This window comes from Salvia miltiorrhiza, chromosome 8 (assembly GCF_028751815.1).
Source record: "Salvia miltiorrhiza cultivar Shanhuang (shh) chromosome 8, IMPLAD_Smil_shh, whole genome shotgun sequence".
Taxonomy (NCBI): Eukaryota; Viridiplantae; Streptophyta; class Magnoliopsida; order Lamiales; family Lamiaceae; genus Salvia; species Salvia miltiorrhiza.
This window is the reverse complement of record NC_080394.1, coordinates 26211918-26232843: the sequence shown is the minus strand read 5'-3', so window position 1 is coordinate 26232843 and position 20926 is coordinate 26211918. Positions and strand designations below refer to the sequence as shown.

Sequence of the window (20926 nt, the reverse complement as noted above, 5' to 3'; positions counted from 1 at the left end):
ATATAAGAGGGTGTATATTTGATTTTAAGAAGATTTTGTAAGACTTTTTATCCATCCTTATACTATATAAGGATGCATTGTAATCAAGGAAAAGTAAGCAATACAACAACAATAATCTTGCTTCTCTTTATTCTCTGCATTATGATAATAACATGTTTTAACAGTAGGGTGGTTGAAAGACCCCTTACTGCTCCAGCCGCAAGCGCCGCAAGTTACTACAGGGGAAAGGATGGGACATGAGTGTTATCAGAACTACTGTTGTTGCAGCTATTTTATTCTATGTGCACACACGCACCTTTCTCTTTTCTTTCCCCTTTTTCTTTTCTTTATTGCTGCGTGTACTAGCTATATGGTAGGAGTAAAGTGAAGAAAATCCTTCAGTCTTCGATAAATCTATATCTTGTATCAATAATACTAATCTCGAGTTTTGCTAATAAAATTGCGTGTTTGCAATCAAACATTGATTATTCCCACTAATCACGTATCTTGAATATTGATATCTAATTTCTTGCCTGCTAATTCTACATCAAATCCGTAAATTCAATTCGCTTCACATGTCGTCTAATATCTAAATTAAATCCGTAGATTTAATTAGATTAACAAGTCGGAATAAATCTACGACTCAAGTAACAATAATAGATAGAAATAATATTCTATAGCATATAAAATTAATAACCTGACTTTGCTAAGTCAGTTATCATTCTAGAAAATAAATCATTGTCTACTCAATGAATAAATCACGATCATTTCATGTGGAAATATCTAATTCAGAATCTCAGCTGGATTAATATTACTGGAGGATGCAATAATTAAATATCGCATTTACTAATCTTAATCATAAATAAAAGAGCGGGCTACTACAAAATTTATTTGGGATATGGAATCAGTTTATGATATGAAAAAACATTACGTTTGTTGCTCTGGAAAATACTAATCTGAAGAAGATGGATTTTTACGTGTGAACTAGATGATTTTTATGGCAAATAAAAATTTATTTAATGCTATTATTAATGTGATAATACATACCAAATACAAGAAGATCATAATCACGTGATTATAGGTGTTCAGCCGTTAATAGGAACCTTTCAATTACACTTATAACCTTTTCACCATAAATAGTTTTCAAAATCAGATAAAATCCCATTCGTCCGATCATATAATTTGTAAGGTTGAGATTGCTTCTCACTTCTCAACATATTTATGCTTCTCAATGGAACCTTTGCCTATATATATATATATATATATATATATATATATATATATATATATATATTTGAGTTGTCTCATAACAAGCGATTACTTTAAAAAAAAAAAGGAATGTGAGTTCTACTACTTTTTTTTTTTTACCATTTAATTGTATTTACCTAAATTCTATTTATCTCAATAAATAAAAGTGGACTCCACCACTTTTTATCTTTTTACTCTTTAGTCATTCTCAATTAAATTTTTATGACTAAAAGAAAGTAGACATTCGTTACGGAATGTAGGGAATACATTACTTAACTGAAAATTGTAATGTAATGTCCGAATGCAACAATTTTAAAAATACATACAAATCTATTTAATCGAAAAGTGTAATGTAATATATATTCACTATCACTTAACAATTAATATAAGGAAAATAGATAGAGGAGAAAGGAAAGAGAAAAAATGAAAGGATAAAGAATAGAGGGAATATATTTAATTTAAATTTAAATTCAAACAATTATAATTTATTTTTAAAATTATATTCTTAATTATTTTAATATTAAATTAAAAAATTTATTATGAATTTTAATTTAAGATGCATGTTGAATATTTTTATGAGTAAAATAATATACTATATATTTATTTTTTTAAATAGTCAAATTTATTTTATATTAATTTTATTTTATTTTTTTATATTTTTATTGGATATCAATTTTGTTATTTTATTCATGTATTTTTGTGATTGTATAATACAAATAAGAAAAAAGTTGGCAATTTTTTTTGGGAGATTGATTTTTTTCGATCAATATTAAACTCATATCACATATTTTTTTGCAACATGTAATGTCATGTTTTTATTGTAAATGGTATTTTATTTGTTATGCGTTGTATGTCAAATTTGATATATATAAATTTGTTTAATTTTAATAAATTTAATTTCAATAATATTACTGACTTTGGCTTACCAGAAATGATTATTCAAGTTTGAGCTCATATAACTATTTCTTATGCAACAATGTCCAACAAAAGTCAAGGATAATCAATTTGGTATGTTTGATTTTTCTTTCTAAAATCAATTCACACATCATCAATTGCATGCCACTATATCAAATGAGATTGCAATCGACTAAAATTTTAATTTTTTTAAGGATGATAAAAGTGATGGTAATATAAAAAAAAAAATAGTGTTATTGTATTAAATGAGATTGCCAAATGTTGCATAAAACAAAAAAAATATTCCTAAATATATTATACTAGCATTTGCACCCCGTGCAATGCACGAGAAATGGTTTTATAATTTTATATTTATATAAAATTGATACCAACTTAATTATTATATTTATAAATATAATAAAAAAATATTTTTATCTTAATATATTTGAATTGAATATTATAAAAATAAAGAAGAATTCACAATTATAAAAATAATTTTATAAAAAGGCAAAAAGTTAAAAAATGAAAATAAAAATAAAAAAGAATTGAAAAATAGATTTATTCAAAAAAAGATGAGAGAGAATTTTTAAAACTTTTAATCATTAAATACATATAACTTTTACATTTTAAGTCAAATATTTACATAAAATATACTCCATCCGTCTCAATAGTAGTGTCTCACTTTCCTTTTTGGTTCATCCCAATAGTAATTTCACATTTCATTTTTGGCAATATATTCGTTATCTATACCTAATATTTAAATAATTTTCACCATCCATTTATCTACTTTTTACACACTCCTTAATTTTCGTGCCCGAAAGTAATAGGACACTACTAATGGGACGGAGGGAGTATCAAATTAAAACTCTTATCGTGATCTTTAATTTGACATGCATATTAAATAAGAAGATAAAGAAAAAGAAAATAAAAAGAAATATACTCCCTCCGTCCCAGTGTATCTGAGACTCTTTCTATTTTGAGCGTCCCACTGTAAGTGAGAAGCTTTCTGATAAAGTATTTTATCAACACCTAATCTAATCCACAAAGTTTACCTAGTATTTGATCGTGAGAGGCGAAAGAAAAAGGTTGAATTGCTTGAGAGTCGAAGAAAACTGCTGTAGTATTGAGAGAGAACGCGTGTTTACAAGATACGGGTGCATGGGTATTTATAGATTACATGCTAGGGGTAAAATAGTAACTTCATCTTTAAAAACATGCTCCTCGCGTGGTCGAGGGCATAATAGTAAATTTGCCCATAGGCGGGCGATTCCTCTGCTCTGGCACGTGGGCAGATCATACTTCTGTTCTTTAATGACTCCTCTGGCGAGAGCCATTCCTCTAGCGAGAACCATTCCTCTGGCGATAGCCATTCCTCTGGCGAGGGTGACTCCTCTGGTGAGATCCGTTCCTCTGACTCTAGTGAGTAGTGATTCCCTTGTCCGCGTTCATTCCCCTACTCCGCATATATTACTCCTCATCAGCTACTCCCCCCCTCTGGCCGTCTGACTAGTTCGCTCTGGACTAGGATAACTAGTCAGAGTATTCACCCGCGTGGCTGACGTCATTCGCATTAAATGCCCGCCCTTGTGCAGTGTATTTTTCCGTATCTCGAGGTTACTTTTTCAGACCTCCCGTCTTTTCGTGTTCCCGTAGAAATTCTCATCCGTCGATCATCTCCTCGATGCCATGTGTCGTTCATCCTGCTATTTGGTAGTTGCCCGCATAGGTTATACTTAGGCGGTTCAAATTTTTCTCTTTTCATCTTCTTCCTTTTCACTTCAAACTTTTTCGGCTATTCTCTCAATCTCCGACGATCCTCCTACTTCAGTTCCGGCGTATCGCCGGCTTTTTAAAGAGAATTTAACCTAGGTAAATCACGTAACTCCCTCCCCGGTACTTATATTTGGTGTAGAGTAATTTAAATCTGTTGGTGCTCTGATTGAGCGTGAACCCTAGTTTCCGTCGTCCATGGCGTCCTCCTCCCACGCCCCTCCTGCTTTTTATTGTAACTTTTACTACACAAATCGAGTAAACAATCCTTTAAAATTGTTTAAAGTAAAAGAGTATTTCTATAGGCTTTGAATAATAAATTTATCACAGAATAAGAAAGAATAATAAAAATTTATGTTTTTAATTATCTTTTTTCTCTTCTTATTTTCTTCATTATATTTTGTTCCTTCTTTTCACTTTAAGGAGAGATAATATTATCACACTAAAAATGAAGTTAGTGTGATAATATTATCCCTTCTTAAAGTGAAAATAAGAAACAAAATATGGTGAAATTCTCTTTTGTAGAAAATGAGGGGGAAAAAAGAAGGTATTTGATGAAGCATGAAATCAACACCTAACTATAAAGCAGTAAACGACACAATATTTACGTGGTTCGGTCATCAAGACCTACATCCACGGGAGTTCTTCGGGGTTTTCCACTATGATGAGAGTGTTTACATATTACAGGTGAGCTAAGAATGAATCATTCCCTAACTCTAATGCTAGACCTTCTATTTATAGGCACAAGTATAAAACTAAAGGCCTTTGGGCCCATGAACTCTAATAAACGGGCTTAGGCTCTTATTACAATGATTCTAGCTTTTGACTTGAGTCTTCAGCGCAGGGAGCTTCGTTGTTTCTTGATTGCGCAGGCACACGTCCTTCATACTTCGTCTTATCTGCGTAGGCAAATCTTCTTTATATTATCCAAAGCCTTCAGTTAAACCTGCGCTGGTTATCTTTACTTAATAATAATAATAATAATAATAATAATAATAATAATAATAGTTGAGAGAGATATTTTGATATTGTTAAGTATAACGCTGTTGGAGGATTTAGTCATCATCAGTATTTAAAGGCATACATTTTTGTTATCCCTCATTTTTCCTATGATAAATTTATTAATCAAAGAGAACACACCCTTATAAAAAACTGTGTTTGTATTCTATAGACATTCTTGTTAGTTAGTAGGACTAAAATCTTATCATGACTCACCTTATCTGAGTCCAACCCCACTTCCGCCTTTGATATTTGTCGTTGCGGTTGTTTACCCTCCTTGAGTATGTTTAATTAAGGTTTAGATTGTAATTCATTTTTATTCTTATTTTTTTTAATTCTATCCGTTCTATTACAAATGTCTCATTTTTCATAATGGATGTCACATTACAAATATCTCATTCCTTCTTTGGCAACATATTCTCTTTCTATACTTAATATTTAAATAATTTCCACCAATCAACTTTATCTACTAATTAAACATTTTTTAATCTCCGTGCCCAAAAGTAATGGAACAATTGTAATAGGACAGAGGGAGTATTTAATGTACGCATATTTTCATAAAAAAATAAAATAAAGATATCAATATAGTCTGAAACCTGTGGACTGGCCCGAATAAACCGATAACATGAGAGGGCTAGGGCTGAAAATTTTCAGGCCAACAAAATTCCAACCCGAATAGTCCGATAATTTGATAGGGTGGGCAAGGAAATAGCTCGATCCCTATATCTTACCCAAAAATAATATGTTTGTCTGGTTATATGAATTTTTTCCGTTATTTTGTTTTCCTATGCTTTGCTCAGTGTTCGCCCTAGAGGAGTAAGTTTTTTTTTTCTCTCTCTCTCAAAAGTTTGTGAAATGTATTTTAATTCAATATCTGAAAGTTATACTCATCATTTTACTTTTATGTGTTTTTAATCTAATATTTAACAAAAAATATTTAGATGTAAAAATTATAAAATGATAATCATTTAAGAAAAATGAGTGCATCCCTATCCTTCTAAAAGTTGCATATTAGTTATTATGTAAGCCGATGTTGAAATGAACAGATGTATTTGTTGAAAATCTCGCACTTTAGGATTCAAACCCAAACCAAAATACTTGTTCAATAAAATTATTGACATGTTTATCAAAATTATTGATATGTTCAACATTTCGCAATTTCGCAAAATATTTAATTTATCAATGGAATGTAGCCCTATATATATATATATATATATACAAAGTTGATCATATATATTCCCTTCACTTAAATAGTAAATATATCTAGATTTAGACCACACATTGTATTATGTGAATACATCAATATGCGACACGTGGCAGAGACCTTTCACGAAAAAAAGAGAGGAGTAGATTAGGAATACAATTTTTAGGCAAAAAAATGTGTCCGTCGACCGTTGGAACCAGACGCTCGTGCGAGTACACTTCTCGCCTTACAAATACGCATAATTTTGTACATAAATGTACATAATTTTGTGCACAAATATACATAATGTTGCACATAAATATCATTGATAATTTATAATGTCAACGACTTGACAGCCTCCTAGACTCAACGAGAGCTAGCGACCCGGTGGTCGTCGGGTGCAGCTCTCGCCTCGTTTTTGCGAAGAGTAACACAACGGCTGTTGGATATTCAATGGCCACGTGGACCTAGCGCTAGTCGGGTACCTCTTTCACCGTTGCTAATCGCTTGTCACCTTGATTATGCATATAGTTAAACACAAATATACATATAATTATGCATAAATACACATAAGTTTTGGGATCTGCGTGAGCAACAACGAGAAGTATACATAAGGATTGTTAGGATCCGACGATGAATGAAGAGTTTGATTCTAGGTTGGTTAGGGCAACTTGTGGATGGAGAGAAATAGAAAGAGAGAATTTAAGAGAGAAAAAAAGGTGGGAGTGAGGTGGACTAATTTCTATTTTTATTTTAAAATTTTGTAAATACAATCGATTTAGTTGAATCGTTGGCATGTCAACTGTCATGTCAACTTTAATTTTGACTAATATTTATTTGTGAAAAAATTGAAACAATTTTTAAATTTGTATATATTTTTAACAATTTTTAAAATTAGTGAAAAAAATTAAAATAGATTCAAAGTTCATATATTTAACGGCCAATAAATATGTCTATAAAAGAAAGAAATAGTAGTAGTACGTATACTTGTTTCAAACCTCAAACACAAATGGCCGGCGTACTTGGATGGAGGGAATGATGACCCAAAGCCAAATAGTTTGCTAGCAGACTTTGTTGACAATCTAGCTGCTTAATCATTTTCTTTGCCATAAGAAATGTTGCACAAGATTGGAAATAGAAGCATTAGGTTGTTGTACAAAAGTTATAACCATATTCGACTTTTAATAAATTGTTGTAAATTACTTTCCTCGGATAAATCTTGTTGTCATATAGTAGCAGAAAAAGGGGACCTTGTTTCTCCGATTTGCGAGTCTGAATTCTGAAACTTGTAAATCTGGCTTCTTCGAATTTGCTGAAACGGCTGCTGGGATCGGGATTGGGAGCGCGTAAGGGGCGAAGATCGGGGCGTTCAGCGATGGATCTGAATCCGTTTAGGTTGTGCTCGGGGCTCAAGTTCCTGGGCTACTTTATGGTGGCGCTGGTTTTGGGTTTAATTGCAGTGTCCTACTGCGCCGTCGTGGTCCTCACCTTAGGGCCCCACCTCCTCCACGGCGGCTTCACGTCCTTCTTCTCTATCCTTCTCCTGGCTGTCTTTCATCTCCTGGTACATTCAAATTACATCTCAAGTTTATAAATTGTTGCTGTTTTTCTGATGAGGAGAATGTTTGGCAGCTGGTATTGTTGAGTTGGAGCTATTTAATGGTTGTGTTTAGGGATCCTGGTGCTGTCCCTCCAGGATGGAAACAGGATACGGAAAGGGGGAACTCTAACTCTTTATCTTCAGAGGAACCTGCTCCGCAATTTTGCAATCGTTGCCACAACGGGAAGCCCCCACGCTCCCATCATTGCTCTGTTTGTAAGCTCATTGCTCACTATTCTCTTGTTGCTAACCTTCTAATCCCGGTTACCCATAGTTCAAGCTTGTTGCTATGGTGCATGCTTCAACAATAGAATCTGCTTGTTTGCATTCATTATCTGCTTCTGTACTACCTACTGGGAATTTGCAATAACACATTGCACACATTTAGATTCCATGAGTTAATCTGGAGCATGAGATAGAAAAGAGGAATAGAAGAAGAGAGAGATTACAAGATATTTGTGGAATATTTTCTATATATCATTCAGTTTTCAAGTAAGAAGAAGCCATTGCATGCGATCAGTCGAAAAAAATCTTAAGATCAAGATAGCAAATTGGTTTATCTGGAGCATGGGAGAGAAAGAGAGGAATAAAATACAAGTAGAGAGAGAAGATGCAGAGAGAGATCTGTAGATATTTTTGGAATATTTTCTGTTATTCGGTTTTCAAGTATACAAAGATCATCTATTTATAGAAGTAGATCTACCTCGCTAATCTTCACCTTTTTACTAGCTAAGTGCAGAACTTAACTACAAAGCCTAACTAACTTTCTAACAGCCCTTGTAACAGCTTGAGCTGCATGTTGTTAAACTTTTAATTTACAATCTAGTAATGAGATTTTCAACATGTCGTTATTGGTCCTATAGATGCTTTACTTTGAAGATGTTTGTATTTGCTACATCATAAGCATATTTGTGCTAATGCAGGTGAACGTTGTGTTCTTAAGATGGATCACCACTGCATATGGGTTGTGAACTGTGTAGGGGCTCGCAACTACAAATTCTTCCTCCTATTTTTGGTGAGACTAAATTAAAATCTGAATCTATTTACTGATGGCAGCTTTTGTCATATATATATATATATAGAGAGAGAGAGAGAGAGAGAGAGAGAAATGAGCCAATAAGAATAACTAGATGTGGTGAAATATGAGAATGAATATGGAATGTAGATATTAAAATTATATGGTTGATATTTATTCAAACTAATTGTGTGAAATGGGAATAAAGAACAAACCCAATATAAATCTACAAATAAGTTGATTGTAATGCACGAATAATCATTAAAACCTGAGATTCGATTCTTGAAGGTGGCGAAAATTTCATCACATTAATTGAATTACTACTATTCGTGCATTACAAACAACTTATTCATAGATTTATATTGGCTTATTCTTCATTCTTATTTCTCACGAAAATAGTCATTTCACTATAACCCAACCCTATATATATATATAGAGAGAGAGAGGTTCCGTTGAGAATACTAAATGTGTTGAGAATTGAGAATGCGTGAGAACACATGCGGATAAGTCAATAATTTCTACAAATAAATTAATGTAACACATGAATATGCATTCTTGTTTAGGCTCGAATCCTTAAGGGGTGGGAATTTCACCATATTAACTGGATATGGCTATTCGTGAGTTAAATTGATTTATTCGTAGATTTTATTGATGTATTTGTTATTTTCATTTCTCATGGAAAATAGAAATTTCACTGGAAACCACACGCTATAAATATGTAATTTTTGTGGCAGTTTGAGGTTTATTAGTGATTTTGAACTTATAAATAATTATTGTATTCCTATCTTGATTGGGCACATAAAATGCAATCCCAACTCTTTCATTGTAATAGCATAGTGCATTATGTGTGCCAACAATAGCATGGATTTGTTTATGGGTCTGTCTCTTCCAAACCTTTTTTCTTTTATATATATTCTTTTGCATCTAAGTTTCACTTGTCTATTGTTACAAGGACCCCCCTACTTTACTTTTTCTCAAAACCTGAGAGAGATCTTGGTGATTGAAATTTATGTATGAGCTTGTGAAATCGTTAGAATACATTGAGAGCATATTACTATATATTTCTTTTGTATGATCGTCCTATAAATCGTTTTGTAGCTGTACACTTTTCTGGAAACGATGCTGGATACTCTTGTGCTGCTCCCTGGTTTCATAAGTTTTTTCCGACAAGCTGAGCATCATTCCAGCTCACCGGGCAAATTGGCTATCACCTTTCTAGCCTTTGGTAAATTTTCCTTGCAACTTTTTGCATTGCACTCCACTTCCCCATTCTATTGCTGCATTCTCATCCCTCTATATTTCTTACAGATTCCATCCCTTAATGCAGTTCTAAATCTAGCTTTTGTGCTGAGCCTTCTTTGTTTCGTTGTCATGCATATATCCCTGCTCTTGAGCAATACAACTTCAGTGGAGGTAAACATACTCGTTCGTCATCATCTACATAAATCTTACCTAAAAAATACTCATTCCATCCACGAAAAGTATAATCACTTTCCTTTTTAGGACATGGACCTCACACTTTATCCTAATAATTCAACCTTACAAACACCCCTTATTTACTGAAAAACCACCGCGTGGCCCACACTGAATCCTTATAATTCAAGCCCAACTACTCATTTCTACACGATGGGACCCTTTATCCACTAAAAAGTAAAAACACATCCACCAATCATTTTATTAAAACCAGTGTCGAACCCCAATGTTATATACTTTTCAAAGACGGAGGGAGTACTAATTACTAATGATGTACAAAATAATTATAATAACCTGTGTCAAATTACATCAGAACTGCATGGTTTTGTTTTTCAAAGTACGATACATAAAGTCAGCGTTCGGTTTTGGTTTCAGGTTCATGAGAAGAAAAAAGGTATGCCATGGAAGTATGACTTAGGATGGAGGAAGAACATTGAGCAGGTGAAATATAATGCATCTTATTTGTTATGTTATGGTTCATCTAGAAATCTATTAACCTTGATTGACAGAATATGAGTGAAGAATGAGAGATCTGCCGTTGTTGCAATCCCATATAGTAATGATCTAATAGTAATTGGGTATTGACAAGGAAGTATTGGCAATTAATATTTCTATAATATCATGACCAAGCCAAGTCCTATTTTTACAGAAGTGGGTAACCTTGTTGATGCAGGTGTTTGGCACCAGAAAGGTGTTTTGGTTGTTTCCAGTATTCCCTAAAGAAGAGTTGGAGAGGGTACCTGCACTTGAGGGTCTAGATTATCCAACACGCTCAGATATTATTGATATATAAGGTATTTTAGTTGGAAGCATGCATGCTTGTACATGGAAAATTACATATTATAATATGGTGATGATGATGATGATGATGATGATAGGAAATCGGAGATGAAGAGAGAGAAGCAAACTAAGATTGGCGTGACAAAGAGAATGAGTCCCGGAGGCACCATCCACTGCTGGCGGTTGGTGGCATGGAAGGACAACTCCCACCAAATCAACATCACGCCGCCTGCCAAGCTCACTGCCAACCATCTCAAGTATCCATTCCTTCTCTCTTTAACATCTTCTTCGCAAGACATTGATGACTGCAGCGTTTCAGAAAAATATGTGGTCTGGTCCCATTACACTGCCTTTTCATTAAAGTAGTTGTTAATTGCTACAAGAAAAACCATGACGAGGGTGTGGCCTCTAGCTTTCTAGGGCGGCTTAAGTTAGCATTGTATTTAGTTTGAATTTCCAAGTGGCCCGTAGGTTGCATAGGATGGATGCATCATATATAGCAGATTATTCAAAAATATGACATCAGATTGCCAAACTTAAGAGTTTAGAGTTGATTTTGAGGATAGTAATAATTACACTACACACTTATATCAAATTATGATACACCCAATAAAAGTAACGGTTGCTAAATATCTTTTTATAAGAATACAAGTCAAATATGTAGCCAGCGAAATGAGGTGAGAAGACAATTTTATCTAAGGACTGCTTGTGCTTGTTGGGAGGCAGGGACGGAGCCAGGAATTAAGTTCGGGGGGGCTGAACTTGTACGGGGGCGCCCCCGAGAAATTTTTTTTGGGCATTCTGTATATTTAAGGTATTTTTTTTATTAAAATACGAGCATAATACTAATAATAATGAACAATATTTTCATAGATTATATAGTTTCAATATATCACAAAAAATTTTTTTAGACATTCCGTATATTTAAGATATTTTTTTATTAAAAGGCAATCATAATAATAATAATAACAAACAACATGTTCATATATTATATATTTTCTATATATTACAAATTAGTTTCAATACATTATAATTTTTTTTAGCATTTCATACATATTAGGCATTTTTTATTAAAAGACAAGTATAATACTAGTAATAATAACAAACAATATTTCATACATTATAAAGTTTTAAATAACAAAATTATCCTTAAATTAAGTATATATGAGAGAATATAATAATCAAATACTCTTTTATAAAATAAAATTATTTTATAATAGGTATAAACATATATTTATATATATTTAAAAAAAAAAAAACTCAAAATTCGGGAGGGGGCTCTAGGCCCCCCTAGCCCCCCCCCCCCCCCGGCTCCGTCCCTGTAATAATTGGGAGGCATCTTCTTTCTTTGCACCTATAAGCTATAACTAATTCGGTTGACTGCTCTCGATTTAGTTATATATATTTATAAATAAACATTTGGATTGGATGTAAGTAAAAAATAAAAATGAAAAACGGAGAGAAATATGTCGAGGTCATTTAGGAGAGACCAATTTTTAATGGGTTAATGAAGAAGCAGGTTGCTTGAGGCCCAAAAAGGTCCAAGAAGACAGCCCAGCATTATACTTGGAATTGCAACCCTATTTTATATACGTTCCTTGAAATATTTAATACAAATATCTACAACACAGAGTATAAGAATAAGACAAACACGGATGGAATGGATGGGACGATTACATCTTATCCCTTTCAACTCATGAATCATAATCGCATCTTCCCCATTCTGGAAAGAATCCAACTCTCATACGTCAAATTAATAATAATAATAATAATAATAATAATAATAATAATGATTTTCAATGGATATATGTGGACGATTATTACACGACTCAAATGATGAAAACATCATTTTAGATAGGCTACTACTAGTCGATAGTCGTGCAATAATGCATCTTGAAATTGGAATTTCCTATCTCACATGCCTGACATAATTATCCTACATGGATACAGTTTCGACCAAGCAATATAATGTAATTTTTTTAAAAAATAAATTAAAATTGGGGATGTTGAAAAATGCAAAAGATTGTGTCTTAATCTTAATAATGGTATAGATTGAAAATTATGTCAATTTTGCAACTTTTGTTAAAGACTGATATTTGGTGCAATTAGCCATATTGTATACACACATAAAATTGCTAATAGCTATGTTTAAAAATTGGTGGTTAAACTTTTTTTTTTCTTTTTTTTTTCCGCTTTTTGAAATAGCCAGTTTTCCATATTGTCAGTGTAATGAGATTCGTCGCATAAGCAAAAGAAATGAGCCATATTAGAAAACATTATATAAATAAAAATACCATTGGTCGAAAAATGTTTGTTTTTCAATTTGTAGTATTAGAACTATATACGAGTAGCTATTCAAATTTTATCCTTAATTTGGAGTCTTATGTGGCATCCTTATATTTTTTTTCATTCTTATTTATCTAAATTTTTATTTAAATATATTTTCATCTTGTTTTTAATTCCAGTCTATATTTTTATTACAAGTGTTATATAAATAACAGGATTTACACAATCATATTATGGATCAATCAAACGAAAAAATGAAATCAAATCATATTACGTTTATCCATAAGTAATGTTTTTCAAATGTTAAATTTAAATTGAACAAAGAAATCAACACAAAAAAGGTAAGATTGCAAAGAAATAATAGTTACATCAATTTGAGATAGGTACATGTATATAAATTCTAAACAAATTCCATAATCTATTTCCTAAGGATGAGTGACCAGTGTACGAATTCCAATTCCTTCATCTACCAAAATAAATAAATAAATCATTTATACCTATAATTTATACTCTCTTCGTCCCACGAAGCATGAAAAACTTTCCTTTTCGAGTTGTCCCACGAAACTTGAGCAATTTCTATAAATGACAAAATTAGTGACAAATTAGGAATTCTAATTTTAATTAACTAATGGGCTAAGCCCATTTACTAATTTGACCCAATCCCCCCCCCCCTAAACCCTAAATTACACTCACTTTCAGATTCCTCACTCTCATCTCTCTAAGCTTTGCCGCTCCCTTAATTCCAATCTAGGGTTTTCCACTCTCCTCTCGGGTTTTGGCGCCGCTCTCCCCTACGGTGGTGTAATGACAGACGACGAAGGGTGGGTTAACCCTCGCCTCCCCCTCACCGTTCTCTCGCCCTATCGCCAACCCTATGTTGTTCTATCTGCCCCCTCCCCCCATCATCTCTGCGAGGGTAATTTGCCTTTTATGTTTTTTTTGAAATTTCGTGTATTTCAGAATGTTGATTATTTAAATATTAATTTAATTAATCATAATAAAATTAAAATAAATTTTGAGTTAAAATTGTAAAAATAAAAAGAAAAACAATAAACATAACTAAAGCAACACTTAATCATTTATGCACTTTATTAGCAAATATACTTAAATCACTAAACAAGCTCTCCTTAAAATTCGTATCGAAAAAAATTGCTCATGCTTCGCGGGACAGGGGGAGTAACATAAAACAATTTATGTGGAAAATAAACAGGTCACTAACTAGTTATTAAATATATTGACTGACATAAGTGATTATCGTGAAGAAAGGAACTCACTAAAGACGTGGATTTGATTTATAATATATCGTCTTCTAATAGTTACTCCTTTCCGTTACTCGTTGTAAACACAAATTTTTGTATTTCAATTTGATAAAATACAAAAAAAACGCGTTACAAAAATAATTTGATAGATTTGAAGATAGATTTATGCGGGTTGTAATCTCTAGTTAATCCTCTGATTCTTCTCTTCCATTTGATTCTTGAACAAGCTCGAAGATTATTGAAATACTTGATTTGATGACGTCAATCCAAGGGACTTAAGTCATGATTTTGGATTGAACGTTGAACTTGATTTGATTTGAGAACATTCTTAGAATTTGTAAGAATGCCTTGAAGTTTTTGAACTTGATTTCTTTGGATACTTGAAGATCACTTCAAAGATTCGCAGGAATACTTGAACATTTGAAGAAATACTCGAAGATTTGAAGATCCTTGAATACTTGAAGATTTGAATGCTCAAATACTTGAAGATTCGAAGGATACTTGAAGATTTGAATACTCAAACGATTGAAGATTTGAAGGAGACTTGAACGTTAGATAGAATTCTTCGAAATACTTGAATACTTGAACTCTCCAATTCTTCGCCTCTTCTACTTGTGATACTAGAGAGAATTCTTATGCTCTTCAATCTTCCGTTCCTTCACGTTGTGATAATGAGCACCCCAACACCTCTATTTATAGATTTTAGAGATGGGCTTCGTGGGCTTTATGGGCTTTGGGCCTCCATGTATGGGCCTTAGGGCCTTAGGTGGCCAATAAGCCCATTAATTCATTTTATTAAATATTAATCATATATATCTATTTAATTAGGAATAAAATCCCATTTAATAAAATAGAAAATATAATTGAATATTTAATTCATGAATTTACACGTGGCACGATTTAATTTGACGACAAATTTAATTGCCTACAAATTGCCCCATCGAGACTTGTTTATGGACGAAATGCCTTTGGTAATAGACGAGTCTCGAAATATATTTTGATAGTTTAAACTCTTATCGCGGAGTTCTTGATTTTGAATTTTGTAAATAGTTTATACTCGTATTTAGGAGTTCTTGAATTTCTTTGGATTTATAAATAGTTTATACTCGTATTTAGGAGTTCTTGAATTTCTTTTGAATTTATAAATAGTTTATACTCGTATTTAGGAGTTCTTGATTTGGATTTGAATTTTATAAATAGTTTATACTCGTATTTAGGAGTTCTTGATTTGAATTTTGTAAATTTTAAATAGTTTATACTCGTATTTAGGAGTGTCTTTTTTTTTTTTTTTTTTTTTTAAATAGGCCCAATGTTTCGTATGAATAGATGATGGGATTAGATTTAAGCCCAATTTCTATCCAATAGCAGCCCACATGAGTTTTGTTCCAAAAGAAGAGATGGCAGCCTATACGTTTATTACCAACTAGGCCCAATATTTTATATCTGGCGGGCCCTATTCTGATGAGTACTGTTGCACCCAGCAACACAACTCCAATTCCAGCTAACTCCACTGTCCTTTTATCCTTTTCGCAGCAAGTTTTTTTTTTTTTTTTTTGCTTGAGAGCCGTTGCAGGCTGGAAAACAGCTGGAGCTCCACCTTTTTCTTTCTTTTTTTTTATGCTAGCAGCTAGGATTAGGGTTTTAAGATTCATCCCTCTGTTCTCCTATAAATAAAGGGTTGTTTTCTCCCCTTAGCAGCAACAGCCACTCTCCTTCTTCTTCATTTTCTTTGTTTCGTATTTCATTTCTTCCTTTGATAGATAGCCAGTTTCATCCTTTTTTTTTTTTTTTTTTTTTTTTTTGAAAGAGCCAGTTTCATCTTAAGAAAGCAAGAAGGAGTGTTTCATTTCATAACTATAGTAGCTTGCTTCTTTTGTTAGCAGCCATAAAACACTTCTTCTTTTCTCATTTATTCCTTGCATCGTCTAATGGCGGAAGAAATGCAGCGGGTGCTAACAAAGATGGCGAAAACTTTTGGCAGCGTAGGTAACCTTCCTTTCTTCTCCGCAACTTCTATGCCGAGATATCATCGGCAATACACTTACAACCCCTTTTTTTTTATGATGTGCAGCTCTTTTCACCAAAGCCACTCTCATTTGCGTGGTTCCGTTCTAGCAGCGGTTGAGGGTAGAGCTAGAAGCCGATAGTAGCGGCAGCAGCGGAATTTTTTGGGTCTCCGAGTTACGCCGTCGTCGTCAACTGCAAGACTTACGTTGAGTCCCATCTGCCACAGTTGCTTGAGGTACCGCCGAGAACCACCCCTCTTTTTTCTTCAATTTGAACTGTGCTTCCTTTTAGAGAGAGGAGAGATTTTTGAGCTTGGAATCGTCGAAGGGCTTGCGAGTTGGCGAACTCGTGGCAGCAGTATTGACACTCGTATTTCCGGCCGTCGGAGGCGGGGAACTCGGAATCTTTCAAGGTGGAGGAGGATCGGCAGAGAGAGTGGAGACTATGGGGTTGCGCATGTAGGAGGCGGCGGCGTCGATCTTCTTGGAGTAGTCGGCGGGGATGCCATCCCAGATGGTCCACATTCTGTCGACGTTAGCGTGATGGCAGTAGAACATAGGGTCCCTGCCGGCGGAGTAGAAGTTGCCCATGTCTTCGTTGAACTCGTTGTCGGGGTCTGGGCTCGGAGCAGTGCGTGCAGCTGCTGGCGGAGGCGGGAGCCGACATCAACTACAGGGACGTCAGCGGCGGCCTGACGGTGCTCCACATGGCCGCCGGGTACGTGAGGCCCGGCGTGGCGAAGCTGCTGGTGGAGTACGGGGCCGACGTGGAGGCCGCGGTCGATCGGGGGCGGACGCCGCTGCAGCTGGCGCGGGAGATCCTGAAGTCGACGCCACAGCTGCAGTTCGCGCGGCGGCTGGGGCTGGAGAGCGTGGTGAGGGTGCTGGAGATGGTGCTGTTCAGGGAAGAGACGGTGATGCTGCATGAGATTGATGATGAGAGGGTGCTGAAAAAAGCAAGCAATGGGTAGAGAGAGAGAGAGGCCTTTCTTTAGTTAAAAAAAAGTGGGCCGATTTTTTTAAAAAAAACATAGAGAGATGGGCTTTATTTTTTGTGAAAGAGATAGTGGGAGATGGGCTTTATTTTTTGTGAAAGAGATAGTGGGAGATGGGCTTTATTTTTGTGAAAGAGATAGTGGGAGATGGGCCGATTTTTTTTTTTTTTTTTTTTTTTACCACTCTTTTTTTTTTTTATGATTGAATTTCTATATATATATATATATATATATATATAATTCAAGGAGTGGTGGCCTCTTTTTTTTTTTTTTTAATGATTAATTTTCTCCTTTTTATTATATATATATATATATATATATATATATATATATATATATAATTCAATCTTGCCTCCTTTTGCTTGCCTCCTTTTATCTTGACTAGAATTTAATTCACATTTTATTTAAATGCAAATAAATTTCTAAGTCTGGATGTGTTGCTTCCTTGCAGTGTCACGATGGTGGTCTTCAAAGATATTGTGGTCAAGGGTCAAGACTATTTGCTGATTTTGAGTGATGATGAGCAAGAGACGGAAATGGGCATGCATCTAAGAGTATTTCCGGCATTGATAGGCCACTATGTGAAACCTTGGCCCAAACTTTTGAATTCTCTATATCAGTCGGAATGGACCAGCGAGATCAGTTTGAACAAAGCGTCGAAGGCTCATACATTGCATCCGGCCCGTCCTTGGCAAAGCAAGGAATCCAATTTTCTATTGACTTTGAGGCGAAGGATCATCGATAAAGATGCCAAATGGGGAAGGGTTACAAGCTTTCGTGGGGAATTTCATTTCTTTGAAGGCTATTGGGAGTGGACTGAAGATATCCTTAGCCGCTGCGGGAATGAACTCCGAGTTGTTGGTATCTATGATGCAGTTTATGCTTCTCTTTTCACTTATGATTGCCAGCCCGAGATGGTTAAAGCGTTCTGTGAAGCTTGGTGTCCTGCGACGAACACCATTCTCACTTCATCTGGCGAGATGTCTATTTCTCTATGGGATTTACAGTATCTATCAGGGCTTCCGTGTACCGGGACACTGTATGATGAGGTTGTACCCTGCGCGAAAGAGATTCTTGGCAAAGATCAGTTTGGCAACCCGTTCATTCCCTTGAGTTGTAGATATTTACTCTCTGCTTACTATTCTCTTAAGCATCGTGATGGCAAGGATCCTAAGAGCTCGGTTTCTATCGATGAATGGATCAAATTTTGGTCGAAGAAAGCTTCAAAGTATTCTCATCCTCCTGCTCGCAGGGCAAAGAAATCTCAACGCCCCAAATCGACTTATAATCCGAGTGGTTCATTTGAAGCGCATCAACCATGGTCTTCTGAAGAAAGGGCTCCATTCATCGAGCTTGATGCTAGTGACAAGTATCACACCACTATGTACTTGGCAGCTCATATAGCTTGCTGGTTGTGTATCTTTGTTTTTCCAGATGGTGATGCCATGTCGATTAGACCAACCTCTTTCAAAATGGCAAGTTTGATGGCGTGCAAACAGAAAGTTGCCCTTACAGCTCCAGTTCTAGCCAGCATCTACAAAGGGTTGAACACTATCTCTAGTTCTATGGAGCCTTCTCTTGTCCTGGTGACGCTACCCTTTCATTTCATATATGGTTGGATAGCGCTCTATTTCAACACTCACATTCCCCTTCCAAGAAGCCTTGGTGTCGCCAAGATGACTCTATACTCAGGCGAAGGAGCTGCGAAGTATTATCTGCCTGTTGCGTGCCGCGAACGAATTCAGTCGTACAATTCGATTCGTTGGAATTGTACCACATTCACCAAGGAAGATGACATTTTCTATGTCGATGGTGAAAATACAAGAGAGATTGAGCAATGCTTCTTCATGGCTATTCGCTCGAGTTTTTTGGTTCGCCGGCTGGATGACCACTTCATCGTGGAGTCTTATGGTCCTCACCGCTTCAGCCGTCAATTTAGCTATTACCAAATCGTACCCAGCAGCCTTACTCAGAACATTCGAAGGACATCTTTGGAAGAAGGTCTCAACCTTTGGCGCATGTGTTTGCTGCACAGATCGCGATCAAGGGCATGTTTTCCACGATCTTCTTTGGACATGAAGATACATTGTTCAGTCGACTATAAGACTTGGTGGGATAGGACGTACAGATTTTCTTTTGAAGACAAAATCTCTTCTCCGGCTCATATCACTTTTAAAAGAAAAGATCAGGAAGAAGCAATCAACTCCAAAGATGGAAAGAGGAAGGTCGTCTCTACCACCCTCATAGCTGATTCTGGTAGTAGCAATTCTGAGCGTAATTGGAAAAAGAAGAGAATTGCGGGGTCCTCAAAACCGGCCGAGGGTCACGTTGAGGAAGAGCCAACTCTAGTGGATGCCGATGTGAACAAGGTCTTTCCTCATCTCTTATCTTCTTTTCGTATTGATATATAATTTCACATTCTAATTGCATCTTCTTCTTGCCCTTTTGTAGACTTTGAAAGAAGTGTTTGGAAATAATCTTGAGAAGGGCTCACCAATCGACTGTGTATCCATTGAATCCAATAAGTCAAACGAGATTCCTTGTCTTGCTAAACAATCCCACCCCCGACCAATGCCATCATGTGGGGCGCCTTCCGAGTTCAATGCCACACGCATGATCGATGATGAACTCAAGTCGTGCTGCAGGATCATCTGGGGAAAGCTTCGTGACAAGGTTGAGAGAACCAAAGTCGAGTTTCTATCGGCGCTTGAAGACGAGATACGGAGTGGCCTTTCCCGTATGAAGATTATTTGTGGTCTTGACCTTTCCAACCTTGAAGATAGTATTGATGAACTATTCTCCAAAGCCACCACTTTTGATAAAGTAAGGTCGGCTTCTCATGAGATCAATGAAGGCCACACACTCAAAGTTCGAGAGGTCAAGGTTTGCCTTCAAGAGAAGTTTGCCAAAGAGAAGAAGGATGCTGCGAATTGTGATGCTTTAAAAGCGGATCTTGATGAGTTGGAGAAACGCAAGAAAGAATTGTTGGTGTCTTTGGAGCAGCGAAGCCTGATACTCAAGACTACTCGTGGTGAGATCAAGGTACTCAAGGAAGACCTGGCCAAGCTTGAAGAGGCTTCGAGAAATGATGAGGTCTTGAAGAATTTGGATGCCTTGAAGCTTTCACTAGAGTCTATGCAGCAGATTTTGAGAGATCAAGACCCTTTTGCTTAGTATATTGCATTTTTATCATTCCTCTTTTGATGATTCTCATTTGGTTTGTCATGGATATTTTGACATCTTCTCCCAATGCTTGTGCTTCTTTTGATGACTTGATTTCTTTGCTATTTTGGAATGAAACGTCTTTGGCTTCACACAATCAACTTAAATCATAACTTGATGATATAAATTGAAAAGAGTCAAACACAACTTATGACTGAACTTAGAAATTATCTAAGCTGCCTACGTACCCTTTTGAAAGGGATCAAGTCAAAACGTA

General features: G+C 35.3%; 2 protein-coding genes across 4 annotated transcripts; both read left to right on the top strand.

Annotated features, from left to right (window-relative positions):
* The first annotated feature begins 7060 nt into the window (after window positions 1-7060).
* LOC130997306 (probable protein S-acyltransferase 12) lies at window positions 7061-11476 on the top strand. Its single transcript, XM_057922584.1, has 8 exons — window positions 7061-7637; window positions 7706-7889; window positions 8597-8688; window positions 9787-9913; window positions 10016-10101; window positions 10537-10602; window positions 10835-10955; window positions 11040-11476. Exons 1-7 carry the CDS (start codon window positions 7449-7451, stop codon window positions 10952-10954), a joined length of 864 nt encoding a protein of 287 aa, XP_057778567.1. The 5' UTR covers window positions 7061-7448; the 3' UTR covers window position 10955; window positions 11040-11476.
* Window positions 11477-16050: 4574 nt separating this feature from the next.
* On the top strand, window positions 16051-20801 carry LOC130997305 (uncharacterized). 3 transcript variants are annotated; one of them, XM_057922583.1, is made up of 3 exons: window positions 16051-17364; window positions 17939-19856; window positions 19939-20801. In XM_057922583.1, the coding sequence occupies exons 2-3, from the start codon at window positions 17946-17948 to the stop codon at window positions 20659-20661; spliced, it is 2634 nt and encodes an 877-aa protein (XP_057778566.1). In that variant the 5' UTR covers window positions 16051-17364; window positions 17939-17945; the 3' UTR covers window positions 20662-20801. The 3 variants fall into 3 exon arrangements, with proteins under 3 accessions (XP_057778566.1, XP_057778565.1, XP_057778564.1); XM_057922582.1 differs by having other exon boundaries at window positions 16051-17367; XM_057922581.1 differs by lacking the exon at window positions 16051-17364 and having other exon boundaries at window positions 17818-19856.
* The last annotated feature ends 125 nt before the right edge of the window (window positions 20802-20926 follow it).

Bases quoted from the DNA above. Each gene is read 5' to 3' on its own strand.
- LOC130997306 (XM_057922584.1), top strand. From the start codon at position 7,449: ATGGATCTGAATCCGTTTAGGTTGTGCTCGGGGCTCAAGTTCCTGGGC. The intron at 7,638-7,705 runs GTACATTCAAAT...AATGTTTGGCAG, and splicing joins TGGCTGTCTTTCATCTCCTG to CTGGTATTGTTGAGTTGGAG. The intron at 10,102-10,536 runs GTAAACATACTC...TTTTGGTTTCAG, and splicing joins GCAATACAACTTCAGTGGAG to GTTCATGAGAAGAAAAAAGG.
- LOC130997305 (XM_057922583.1), top strand. From the start codon at position 17,946: ATGGTGGTCTTCAAAGATATTGTGGTCAAGGGTCAAGACTATTTGCTG. The intron at 19,857-19,938 runs GTCTTTCCTCAT...GCCCTTTTGTAG, and splicing joins TGGATGCCGATGTGAACAAG to ACTTTGAAAGAAGTGTTTGG.